Here is a 12,701-nt window from a genome sequence, read left to right as displayed (position 1 = left end):
GAGAATACAAACACAAACCTCCAACCCCTATTGCTGGATTAGTCCAGTCACCACCTTATTAGCCCATACAGAGTTTTCTTCAACTGTTTTTCATTCCATAAGATGTATCACAGAAGTGCATTACATAATGCAGGTTTTGAATTATTAACGACTCCTCATCTAAAAGAAACCTACAGCAACACCTCTTTCTTTTCAAATAGGGACCAGGAAAAGAATCTCACAAATTCACTAGCCTAGGCAAAAGTCTGCTGGTCAATCTCTGTATTTTCAAGTTTGTAAAGGCTCTGATGAGCCTCCGTCTTCAGGCTGCTCTGTTCAAGAGCACAAGCAAACAGATAGAGAAGATAATCTAAGGTATGAGCTGCTATCTGAAGCTGAAAAAGAAAGCACTATTCTTAATGACACCGGAGACAGAGAGAATTTCTAGGACCAGGTTCCCCTTTGCTTCCATTGAGGAGGGACAAGAAGCACACACCTGCCAAGAAGAGGCATTGGACTCAGAATAGAGCATTTCAGAGAGAGGGGACAGGGGCTTGACTGACAGGGAAAGAAACTATCCATATACACATACACACTCCTGATTTCCCTCAATTCTCTTTTGCCAGTGTTCTTACCCCATTCCCTTCTTGCCCTAGTCTTCCAGCAAGGCTGTGTTTATTAGAATAGTAGGCTTTCCGTCCCCCAGGGCTCGGTGCTGGGGCCGGTCCTCTTTAATATCTTCATCGATGATCTGGACGAGGGCATCGAGTGCACCCTCAGTAAGTTCGCAGATGACACCAAGTTAGGTGCGTGTGTCGATCTGCTTGAGGGTAGGAAAGCTCTGCAGGAGGATCTGGATAGGCTGCACCGATGGGCTGAGGTCAACTGCATGAAGTTTAACAAGGCCAAGTGCCGGGTCCTGCACCTGGGGCGCAATAAACCCAAGCAGAGCTACAGGCTGGGAGAGGAATGGTTGGAAAGCTGCCAGGCAGAGAAGGACCTGGGAGTGATGGTGGATAGTCGGCTGAGTATGAGCCAGCAGTGTGCTCAGGTGGCCAAGAAGGCCAACGGCATCCTGGCTTGTATCAGGAACAGCGTGACCAGCAGGGCTAGGGAGGTGATCGTCCCCCTGTACTCAGCTCTGGTGAGGCCGCACCTCGAGTACTGTGTTCAGTTTTGGGCCCCTCGCTACAAGAAGGACATGGAGGTGCTTGAGCGGGTGCAGAGAAGGGCAACAAAGCTGGTGAGGGGCCTGGAGAACAAGTCCTATGAGGAGCGGCTGAGGGAGCTGGGCTTGTTCAGCCTGGAGAAGAGGAGGCTCAGGGGTGACCTTATCGCTCTTTTTAGGTACCTCAAGGGAGGCTGTAGCGAGGTGGGGGTTGGCCTGTTCTCCCACGTGCCTGGTGACAGGACGAGGGGGAATGGGCTTAAGTTGAGCCAGGGGAGTTTTAGGTTAGATGTTAGGAAGAACTTCTTCACTGAAAGGGTTGTGAGGCATTGGAACAGGCTGCCCAGGGAAGTGGTGGAGTCACCATCCCTGGAAGTCTTCAAAAGACATTTAGATGTAGAGCTTAGGGATATGGTTTAGTGGAGGGCTGTTAGCGTGAGGTTGGACTCGATGACCTTGAGGTCTCTTCCAACCTAGAAAATTCTGTGATTCTGTAAAATTATTATTCCCACCTTATTCAAGAGCCTAGTGGTATCGAATGAACTTCAGCAGTTTCCCAAATCAAGGAAGAGCCATTTCCAGTGGAGGAAGTGAAACCTGAATGTTTTGTTCAGAATCCATCCTGTCCTTGGCAGGGCAGCGAATAGGCTCTTTTCATGGTTATTTGCTTTACCCTTGAAGAACTACCTCTTTATTCACTTCTATTTTCTTACAAAGGCAGCCCGAGGGAAGGGAGGGATGGGACACCTATTAAGGATGGAGAACACCTACTATTTTGCAAAACTGGCTGAGGAAAGAAGTCCATTTATAACAGAACAACTTTAATTCTCCACTCCCTGGAGAAAGAAGATTCAGACTTCAAGGAGAACAATCAGCATTACTGGCTTCTTATAGCAAGGGTCAGGAAACAACCAGAAGCTCCACCAGCAAGTCAGGCTCCTCTGGCTTGTACCCGAAGGATTTACCCAGTTCCAAGTTAGCCAATAGTCACACTTCTGAGATGCAGGAGTTGGTTACGTACATCATTGCCTTCCAGATCAAACACTTCAAACTGCAGAGAGATCCGGTATTGAGCTGGAGCTACCACCTGCCAGATGCAGTTTTTGTTAGTAGGATATTCCTTGGGCCATCCAGGGCTAGTAATGGTCCCGTTGAGCTTGGTGATGAAGCCCCCACAGGCAGCTGGAGAGGCAACAAATGAACACAAGGTTTGCTTAGTTTTATTCAGACACAGAGCGGGCCATGCTGTTAGCTGGGAAACGAGTCAGACCCCGACTCGTGGCACATTTCAAATCCCAGCCTGCAGAACAGGTAGCAAATGTTAGGAGTTGCAGAGAAGGCAGAAACCTTACCTGCTACAAACCATCAGTGAAACACACACAGCCAGGCAGCAGCCCTACGAGTCACTTAAACTGTGTAATATTGAACCCTATTTTACTCTACAGCCTTGGGCTTACTATGGATCGGTTGATTTCACATGCACAATACAGTTGTAATGGTCAGCTTAGTAAATTCAACCACACGCAGTCTGACAAACCTTATTAAGTTTAACAGGAAGGATTACTTAGAGGACAATGGAATCTCCTCAGGAAGACACTCCTGTCAGCTCTTTGGTGGCTTATTTCAAGTAGACTGCATTTTCACCAGGGAAAATTGGAGGTAAAATCAGAGACTTAGCTTTACTCTCTCATTTCCTTTAAAAATTCAGGACATCTCAGGTCCACCCTCTTGAGAGAGGGAATGGTTTTTACCTTAAAGAAATTGACCTCAGTTTGCTCTTTTGATGCAAAATTCTACTTGTAACAACGCATTTTTTTCCGTGCTGTTTCTTTGGAGTAATGAGATATGGCCAGATCTTCAAAATCCACAAGGTTCAAATCTTCTGTGCTTTGTTCCTGGCATAGTTTTGCATTAAGAGAATTAACCCAAGGGGGCAGCTTCAATGCTAAAAAGTGCAGCAAGTGCTTTATGGACTTGATAGAGCAAAGAGTAATACAAAATCCAGAGTGTTGTAGAACCTAACAAAACAAAAATTGCACAAAGCATTTGGAGTTTCACCCAAACTTTCCAACTCACTTGCTTATTACTCTTAGCACCTCACGAGTTTTAGCAGAGGTAGAACAACCACCTCATCTGGGGGACAATGTGGTTGCATTTACATTCCCCTCCATCAGAGTGGGCAACACTGTCTAGGCTATCTACCCACACAAACCATCCGTGTTCTGCACGAGAGCAGGTAGCAGTGACAGAAAGGGGAGCCCCACTGTCCTTTCCACAGATCTGCACCTGCTGCTGTCTGCTCCGTAACAAAGACATGCTCTGCGCTGAGAAGGCCGGATAGCATTAGGCATGCAGCCTAAGGAAGCCAGACCAGGAGCTTTAGCTGTCAGCTTCCAATGTTCCCCCTACCCCACATGGTGGATCATGGGAGATCTGCTCTGACCAAGGACAACAGTTTTTTAGAGGGATTTAGCAGTACACAGAATCACAGAATTTCTAGGTTGGAAGAGACCTCAAGATCAACGAGTCCAACCTCTGACCTAACGCTAACAGTCCCCACTAAACCATATCCCTAAGCTCTACACCTAAACATCTTTTAAAGACCTCCAGGGATGGTGACTCCACCACTTCCCTGGGCAGCCTGTTCCAACGCCTCACAATCCATTTGGTAAAGAAGTTCTTCCTCACATCCAAGCTAAAACTCCCCTGGTGCAACTTTAGCCCATTCCCCCTTATCCTGTCACCAGGCACATGGGAGAACAGACCAACACCCACCTCGCTACAGCTTCCTTTATGGTACTTATAAAGAGCTATAAGGTCACCCCTGAGCCTCCTCTTTCTCCAGGCTGAACAAGCCCAGCTCCCTCAGCCGCTCCTCATAGGACTTGTTCTCCAGACCCCTCACCAGCTTTGTCACCCTTCTCTGGACTCTCTCGAGCACCTCCATGTCCTTCTTGTAGCGAGGGGCCCAAAACTGAACACAGTACTCGAGGTGTGGCCTCACCAGAGCTGAGTACGGGGGGATGATCACTTCCCTAGCCCTGCTGGCCACACTGCTTCTTATACAAGCCAGGATGCCATTGGCCTTCTTGGCCACCTGAGCACACTGCTGGCTCATATTCAGCTGACTATCAACCAATACTCCCAGGTCCTTCTCCACCTGGCAGCTTTCCAACCACTCATCTCCCAGTCTGTAGCTCTGCTTGGGGTAATTGCACCCCAGGTGCAGGACCCAGCACTTAGCCTTGTTGAACTTCATGCAGTTGACCTCAGCCCATCGGTCCAGCCTATCCAGATCCTCCTGCAGAGCCTTCCTACCCTCAAGCAGATCGACACACGCACCTAGCTTGGTGTCACCTGCGAACCTACTGAGGGTGCACTCGATCCCCTTGTCCAGATCAAGGATGAAGATATTAAAGAGGACCAGCCCCAGCACCGAGCCCTGGGGAACACCACTAGTGACCGGCCTCCAACTGGATTTGACTCCATTCACCATGGCTCTTTGGGCCCGGCTATCCAGCCAGTTTCTAACCCAACAAAGCATACGCCAGTCCAAGCCAAGACCAGCCAGTTTCTTGAGGAGAATGCTGTGGGAAACTGTGTCAAAAGCCTTGCTGAAGTCAAGGTAGACCACATCCACAGCCTTTCCCTCATCCACCAAGTGCATCACTTTGTCATAGAAGGAGATCTGGTTTGTCAAGCAGGACCTGCCTTTCGTAAACCCATGCTGACTGGACCTGATCCCCTGCTTGCCCTGCAAGTGCCACGTGATGACTCTCAAGATAATCTGCTCCATGAGCTTCCCTGGCACTGAGGTCAAACTGACAGGCCTATAGTTCCCCGGGTCTGCCCTCCGGCCCTTATTGTAGATGGGCATCACATTTGCTAGCCACCAGTCAACTGGGACCTCCCCAGATAGCCAGGACTGCTGATAAATGATGGAAAGCGGCTTGGCCAGCTCCTCCACCAGTTCTCTCAGTGCCCTTCGGATGAATCCCATCCAGCTCCATCAGCTTGCGCACATCTAAGTGCCATAGCAGGTCGCCAACCATTTCTTCATGGATAGTGAGGGCCACATTCTGCTCCCCATCCCCTTCCGCCAGCTCAGGGTACTGGGTATCCAGAGAACAACCGGTATTGCCGCTAAAGACTGAAGCTAAGAAGGCATTAAGCACCTCCGCCTTCTCATCTTTTGTAAGAAGGTTTCCCCCCGCATCCAGTAAAGGATGCAGATTCTCCTTAGTCCTCCATTTTGCATTGATGTATTTGTAAAAAGATTTTTTGTTGTCTTTAACAGCAGTAGCCACATCGAGCTCCAGATGAGCTTTGGCCTTTCTAATTTTGTCCCTGCACAGCCTCATAACATCCTTACAGTCCTCCTCAGTGGCTCGCCCTTTTTTCCCCAAAGATTATAAACCCTCTTTTTCCTCCTAAACTCAAGCTGCAACTCTGTTGAGCCAGGCCAGTCTTCTTCCACACCAGCTCATCTTTGGGCACATGGGGACAGACCGCTCCTGCACCATTAAGATTTCCTTCTTGAAGAGCTCCCAGCCTTCCTGGGCTCCTCTGCCCTTCAGAACCGCCTCCCAAGGGACTCTGAGCTGCTCAGGACACTGGTTGCCAAAGTCAGCCCTCCAGAAGTCCAATAGTGGTTTTACTGGTCCCCTTCCTGGCCTCACCAAGAAGGGAGAGCTCCACCATTTCGTGGTCACTCTGCCCAAGACAGCTTCCGACCCACCCATCTACCACCAGTCCTTCTCTGTTTGTGAAGAGAAGGTCTAGCGGGAAAACAGGGACAGCAATGTCAGCCCCCCAGGCAGGCCTCGAACCTGTGACCCTGAAGGCTCCTGCTCAGGTAGGACAGGGTTATGTGAGCACCTCTTGCCACTGGGCTAACGCCGCCTCCGCCCACCCCAAGAAGCTAGAGCAAGTAGCATGGACCTCATACCTGAAGCAACACGCAGCTCCAAGGACAGAGGACCCGGCTGGGACACGGCAGGGAGTGGTGGCAGTGTGAAGACCTGAACACTCAGGGGGATGAAGCTCCCAGTGATCAAGTAACTACAGCGGACATGTAGCCTGGTAGAACAGGAACACCCCAAGTCAAGCAAGTTCACTCTGATGCTGAGTATCTACCTTTCTCCAAGGCTGAAACCTAATGATCTCCTTAAGTTAGTTATAGTCCCAGTCTCCCCTCCAACACTTCCTTTTACCTACTAGAAGTTCCCTGGAGTTCAGATTGCAATCTGTAGCATCACTGATCAGCAACAGCTTTACTCCTCTGATTAGAGAATCAGGGACACGCCAGTCCCTACCCTACACCAGTGTCCCTGTTGTGAGCTCAGAACTTGCAACAAGCAAGAACGCCTCCAGGAAGGCTGCACATAGCAGCAGTCCCAGCTCCAGAGTATTACCTGAAAGTGCTGTCCCTAGTGACAGAGCCAAGGCTCCCAGTCTTCACATCCCTGGATGCCACCAACTCATTCTCATACACAGCGTGGTCTCCAGTGACCTGCAACAACAGACCAGGCACTGTGGCTGCAGTAAAGCCAGGCTGCAGAACAGTGTTTGGCCTCCAGAAGCCTGTAGGGTGCCCACTAAATAGCCAAAGCCACATCAGGCTTCTCCAGGTCTATGTGGAGCTCGCAGTCCTGCCTGGTGACAGCTGCAGCTCCTACCTGAAAAGTAGTGCCACAGGCAGAAAGTGGGAACTGGTACACAACAAAGGCACTGTTCTTCACTACAGGGGTGCAGCCAGCACTTGGCCCACTGGCCAGACGCACAGAGTCCAGGATAACAGGTGGCAGGGTCACATCCCGAGAGACAGCAATGGAGAACCGGCCATCTGGTGTGCAGTGAGCTGTCACTGGAGGAAAACAGTCAGCTTTGAGTTCAGGGACAAACAGCCCTACGCATCACAGCGGAGACAAGAGCAGCAAGTCCTGCAGGTCCTCCTGCCTCTAAGCCCCAGAGCACACACTGAGCACAACAACGTGCAACTGCAGCCAGCTCTATAGACTTGTGCCCCACAGTAACACTGATCCTGGCCCTAAAGCCAGCTCTGTTGCAATAATCAAAGTGACTGGACACTTCCATGAGGCAGTATCCTTGACAGCCAAAACCACAACCCTAAGCCACCTGTGGGCCTGCTATGCACCAACCCTGCTCTGCCAAGGAAAGGAAGCTTCCCAGCCAGCAGCTCCTCCAGGAGGGGAGAACAGGGGCCTACACTTACCTGTGTTGCCATAGTAGCAAGTCTTCACCCTGTCCCTGGGGTTGTAACAACAGCCCCGTGCTTCACAGTCTCCCTGGCTGACAGGGGAGGAGGCACAGGGCAGCCGGTCCTGGCTGCGGACAGCAGAGCAGACGCTGCTGCTTGGGGCATCCAGGGCTGCAAGAGGTAGCATAAGTTTTCAGAAAGCACAGGAACAGTAGGGGTATGTGTGTGTGTGTGACAAAAACAGAGAGGACAGTGGTGTAAGTTGTCCTGATGACTCTGCATATAAATCAAGGGAAGTTTCATGGACTCAGGTGAGAGTCAAACACACGGCCCAGAGCTGGCTGAGGCACAAGTGCCCAGCAAGCTGGGCTCCTGCATCCACATCCTTCCCCAGGGAGTCTCCTGGGCAGCCATGAGCTCCCCTTCCCAATCCCAGGCTGACTTGGAGCAGCCACTAGGCACAGGCAGGGTTTCCTAAGGAGCTGTCAGAGTCTTACCAGGAAGGTCCACAGGGCACCTGAGCAGCTTCTCTTCCTGAAGAACCCTCTGCCCGGTTGCATCTGTGCCTTCAAGCCCCACAATCATGAGGTAGTTGCCATCCTGGGGGAGAACCACACCAGTCAGGGCAGCCAGAGCAGCAGTAAGCACAGCCCCAGCAGGGTCCCTGGGGTCACTCACCCATTCAAAGACATAGCAGCTGGTGTAGGAGACTGACACTTTCCTGGAGCCGTCTGGAGCCCCCGAAACCCAGAGCCCACAGCCAGAGTCATTGTGCAGGGCATGTGCCTTCCCCTCAGTGTCTAGAGGAAAAGCAGACAGCAGCAGGGGCTTCAGCATGCCACACCAAAAACAGGGACCTGCAACAACCCCAACTTTCTGTAGGAAACAGGGTCCCAACCAGCAGAGGGACACAAGGGAACCCAGCAGCCAGGGCCACCTAAACCTTGCCCATGAGGGCTGGGTCTTATAATCAGCTCCCAAGTCACACACAAAGCACTGAAGCTGTTAGCACTTCACATCAGAGCCAGCCCTTTTCTTCTCATTCCAGCCATACCGCTGCACTGTGTAAAGACAGCAGCAGCCAGAAGGCCCCTTGACATCGCCCTCACTTACCCCAAGCGGTCAGCACAAAGGAAACATTCCCTTCCCAGCCCACGGGTAAGGTGAGCTGCAAGCTATCTGGACCACAAGCCAGCAGGCCAGGTTCATCAAGAAAGCTACCCTGAGCCCCCACAACCAAAGCAAAGGGACCAAGCAACCCCCAGAAGAACAGAGCTCCACACACAGGCCTAGCCTGCCCTACAACACCCATCCTGCTCTCCTGCTGAGGACCATGAAGCACCTGCTCCTACTCTGGCCTTTTAAGTTGTGGAGCCAGCTGGGACCACCAATTCCTGGCGTGTCCAGGTGGACCCAGCCCAGCAGTTTAACACCTTCTATTGCTCTCACCTGGCTCTGAATTGGTCACAGGCTGTTTGCATCCCTTCCAGCAAACCAACAGGTAGGAGCTGAGCTTATGTCAAGAGATGTGTTTGTGTTCATATCACACAGCTGAGAGTGGCTCATCCATGCAATTTACTCTGGAGCCTCGGAAGAGCCTTCAAACTCCTTTTCTGACCCTGAGTTCTTCCCATCACCAGAAGAATCCAGGAGATGTACCTTCTTTTCCCCATGGACCCTACTGCTGCTTTGATTACTTATTACACCACACAAGTGCAAAAAGCCAAGTGTCAATGCTCTTTTTCTCTTTTAAAGGTGTCACTGCTTCAAATGCTAGACACAGGGTGCTGACATGTAAGCACAGAACAATGCTCCACATGAAACCTCTGGAAAACTAGGAAGCTCAGGGAGCTTTGCACAAGCAAAAAGAGGCGATGCCCTTGAATACTCCCAACTCCGGACTTCAGCCTTGTTTGCAGTGCAGCTTGTGTGGGGATAGCTGCAGGACTGTTCCAGGGCAGGCTGTTGGGTGACAGGCCCATACACACTGTGGGACATTGACCCTCAGAAGCTGACTGGTTTCCTTTGGGAAGCCTAAAATGGCCCAGAAACACAGATAAGGGTGAACCTCCGTGATCCCAGGGAACATTTTGCCTGCCAGTACCCACTGCCTGCCCATAAATGCAATGCATCTCACACCCTTGCACATACAGTCTTTCCCTTGCAACATGTCAGCCCTTCTGCTCTCGGACTAAAAGTACTGCTCCACAAAGCACAAGACCTTCTCAGCAGTTTTGCACAGCTGGGATTGAGGGAATGGATCCTGACAGGCTGCCTGCTTTTGAGCAGTGCTCATGAACTACGTGTGCTCTCCCCAGCACCTCCTGGGCACTGGGCAGCCATGGTGGAGAGGCACTGGGGAAAACATTTGGACTTTGGCAAGGAGGGAAACTTCAACCTCAGCTAGCACCCTTTTCCACAAAAGGCTGGTCCAGATAATCTTTCAAAGTCCCTTCTAATGTGTTCTGCTGTGGACTCGATGATCTTGAGGTCTCTTCCAACCTAGAAATTCTGTGATTCTGTGATAAGCCTGTGATCTCTGTAGAAACTGATGTCATACGGAGAGGTGTGCCAAGAAACTTTGCCCAAGTCTCACAGCCACTGTGAACACCTGAATGGTGTACTTGACTGGATTACTTGCTGATAATTAGGATAATGAAAACAAGTAAATAAAGTACTTTGGAGTTAAAGAGACAGTTTTCATTAAATTTTAACTCGCCAATAGTTTGTTTACGCTGATAGGAAAAATATTTACAGGTACTTGAAGAAAACTCTATTTGAAAAAACACCTGGAGTGCTGTAGACTCACCACAGCAATACCTGTGCTGAGAACAGTTTCAGTTAAGTTTCCTTCCCCAATTTTGGCTCCCCAAAAGCGAGCCTTTGGACCTTTGGGACTCTAGTGCCAGTTGATGGAGGGGTGTACAGCACTGCCACATCCCCTCAGCTTGAGATGCCAAACCCCAGATATGATCTCCTCACCTCCACACTAAATAAAAGACTGTCCACCCAACCTCTTGGAAGATGAGAGCCAAGGCTACAGCCTGCAGCATTGTGCAGAACAGCTGTGCACAGAGGTGTACCACAGTTGACACCCTGCCACTGGAAGCCAAAAGTCATCTGCAGACAGCAGGGATATCCACACGGAGCATCCTGTGGAAGAGGAGTGCTGGCTGCATAGTGGGCAGGGGTGGCACTGGCAGTGTCACCTTCTGAACCAAGGTCCAAGAAGAAAAGGAGCAGACAGCAAGCCTGCAAGAGATTCTGCACAGTTATGCTATTTTCCTCAAGCTTAAGATTTATTTTAGAAAGAAGAGGCAAAGCTATGACACTGTTAGCCCTTTATTTGAAAATCCCAAATGCCTGCCTCCAAAGGATTTAAGACAAAGTTCCTGGAGAAGATGGAGGGAGCGGCTTTGAGCTTGGCTTCCCTGCACTTTCACGTGGATGGAGAGGAACAACCAGCCCTGCATACTCATGGCTTCTGCAAGTAGAAGCAAGCACCCAGAAAATAGTGTCACTTGGATGACATGAAAATGCCCATGGCTTCCCTCGGGGAAAGGTCGGCGTGACTAATTTTCTGAGTTTTCCTGCCTTGTAAATCCTCAGTGTGTCTGCCGGGGGTGGGGATATTTGGAATACACTGATTTCATCTTGATTAAAAAATAAAAATAAAAGAGAGAGAGAGAGAGAGAGAGAGAAACCTTGAAAATATTTCTGCTGGGGAATATTTTGCCTAAAATATACAAACTGTGAGGCAGAACTGAGAAATGAACCCTTCCTCCCAGGAACAGAAGAACTTTACAGAAAAGGTGACGGAGTCATGAACTAGCAGCAGAGAGGCCACATGCAGCAGAGCGAACTCCCGTGAACTCCACTGTCACTGGCTAGATGTCCTTAGACACACATAAACTTCCATGAACTGCCCTGGCAAGGCCTAAGCTGATACAGCAGATGAGATCAGAAGATCACAAACTAGCTTGAACTTATTGGCAATAATCAGATACCAGTCTATAAGAAGTGAAATGAGTTTAAAAAAGAAAAACAAGTAAAGATAAAAATATAAAAATATTTGAGAAAGATAAGCAAATTATTGCACCTATGTTAGAGAGCAAGGATGACTTCAAAACTCATAGGTAAGCTATTGAAATTTTTGCAGGGGGTGGAGACCTTCACTAGCATCTCTGAGTGAAGGCAAAACTCACATGAATGTGCTGCTGCGCCTCAAACCCAGCACACTCCGACCAAGCATCCAGTTCACCCAGGCCCTCAGCTAATTCCCACCAAGTCACCCATCCCCTAACCTCGTTGGATGAGATCTGTCAGCTTGCAAGAGTCACAGATTTTCTGGGCAGCTTGTTCCACTATACAACCACCTTCATCATGAGGAATTTCTTCCTTAGATCTACTCTAAATCTTTTAATTTAAAACCATTACCTCTTGTACTACTGCTGCACACCCTGGTAAAGAGTTTCTCTTCATCTCGTTTGTGAACCTCCTTTAAGTACTGGAAGGTCACTATACGGTGTCCCTGGAACCTTCTCTACTTTAGGTTAAATGACCCCAAATCTTCCTAGGAGAGGTGCTCCAGCCCTCTGATCATCCCCGTGGCTCTCCTCTGGTCCCACTCCAACAGGTCCATGTCTCCCTTGCGCTGGAGCCCCCAGGGCTGGACGCAGTACTCCATGGGAGGTGTCATGAGTGCGGAATAGAGAGGGAGAATTGCCTCCCTTGAACTATTGGCCACATTTCCTGAGACAGCCCAGGAGATGACTGGATTTCTGTGCTGCAAGTGCACACTGCCAGCTCACATCGAGATTTTCATACACCAGTACCTGCAAGTCATTCTCCAAAGGGCTGTTCTCATCCTGTTCACCACTCTGGTGTTTGTAATTGCCCCAGCCCAGGCGCAGGACCTTGCACTTGGCCTTGTTGAACTTCCCGAGATTTACATGGGCCCACCTCTCAATGTCAGTGTCCCTCTGGATGGCATCCCTTCCCTCTAGAGTTTCCACTGCACCACTCAGCTGGCATCAGCCACAGACTTGCTGAGGGTGCACCCATCAAACATTAACAAAAGAAGAACTTGTTTTGATGATGCCATGTTCCAGAAGTAGGTTGGGTGGGCATTTTTGTCTTTGCAACTGCAAACTATTTCTCAGTTTGCACTAACCTTTACTCAATCTCTCACAAGTTCAGCTCTTTCTCAGCCTGGGAACCCATTCCCTAGAAGCCCTCTCAAGTTCTTGATTACTCTCTTCTCTACCTCCTCATCTCCCTCTTTCTCTCCTTTACAAAAGCTTGAAGAGGTCAGAGTCTCAAGGTTCCTTTTCA

General features: G+C 49.8%; 2 protein-coding genes across 2 annotated transcripts in view; both read right to left on the bottom strand.

Moving 5' to 3' along the window:
• Positions 1-12,701, bottom strand: part of LOC309880417 (tolloid-like protein 2) — a 118,616-nt gene that overhangs the window by 5,110 nt on the left and 100,805 nt on the right. The window lies entirely within an intron of this gene.
• On the bottom strand, positions 234-8,288 carry LOC309880489 (zona pellucida sperm-binding protein 4-like; the record flags this gene model as incomplete). The annotated part of the gene is made up of 9 exons (XM_082765474.1): positions 8,046-8,288; positions 7,865-7,967; positions 7,383-7,538; positions 6,826-7,013; positions 6,562-6,659; positions 6,096-6,226; positions 5,827-5,925; positions 2,169-2,329; positions 234-311 (listed from the first exon to the last, which is right to left on the bottom strand). The coding sequence occupies exons 1-9, from the start codon at positions 8,202-8,204 to the stop codon at positions 234-236; spliced, it is 1,173 nt and encodes a 390-aa protein (XP_082621600.1). The 5' UTR covers positions 8,205-8,288.

This window comes from Aythya marila (assembly GCF_965140915.1).
Source record: "Aythya marila genome assembly, chromosome: 7".
Classification (NCBI taxonomy): Eukaryota; Metazoa; Chordata; class Aves; order Anseriformes; family Anatidae; genus Aythya; species Aythya marila.
Note: the sequence above shows the minus strand (reverse complement) of the source record. Positions and strands in the feature narration are given on the sequence as shown.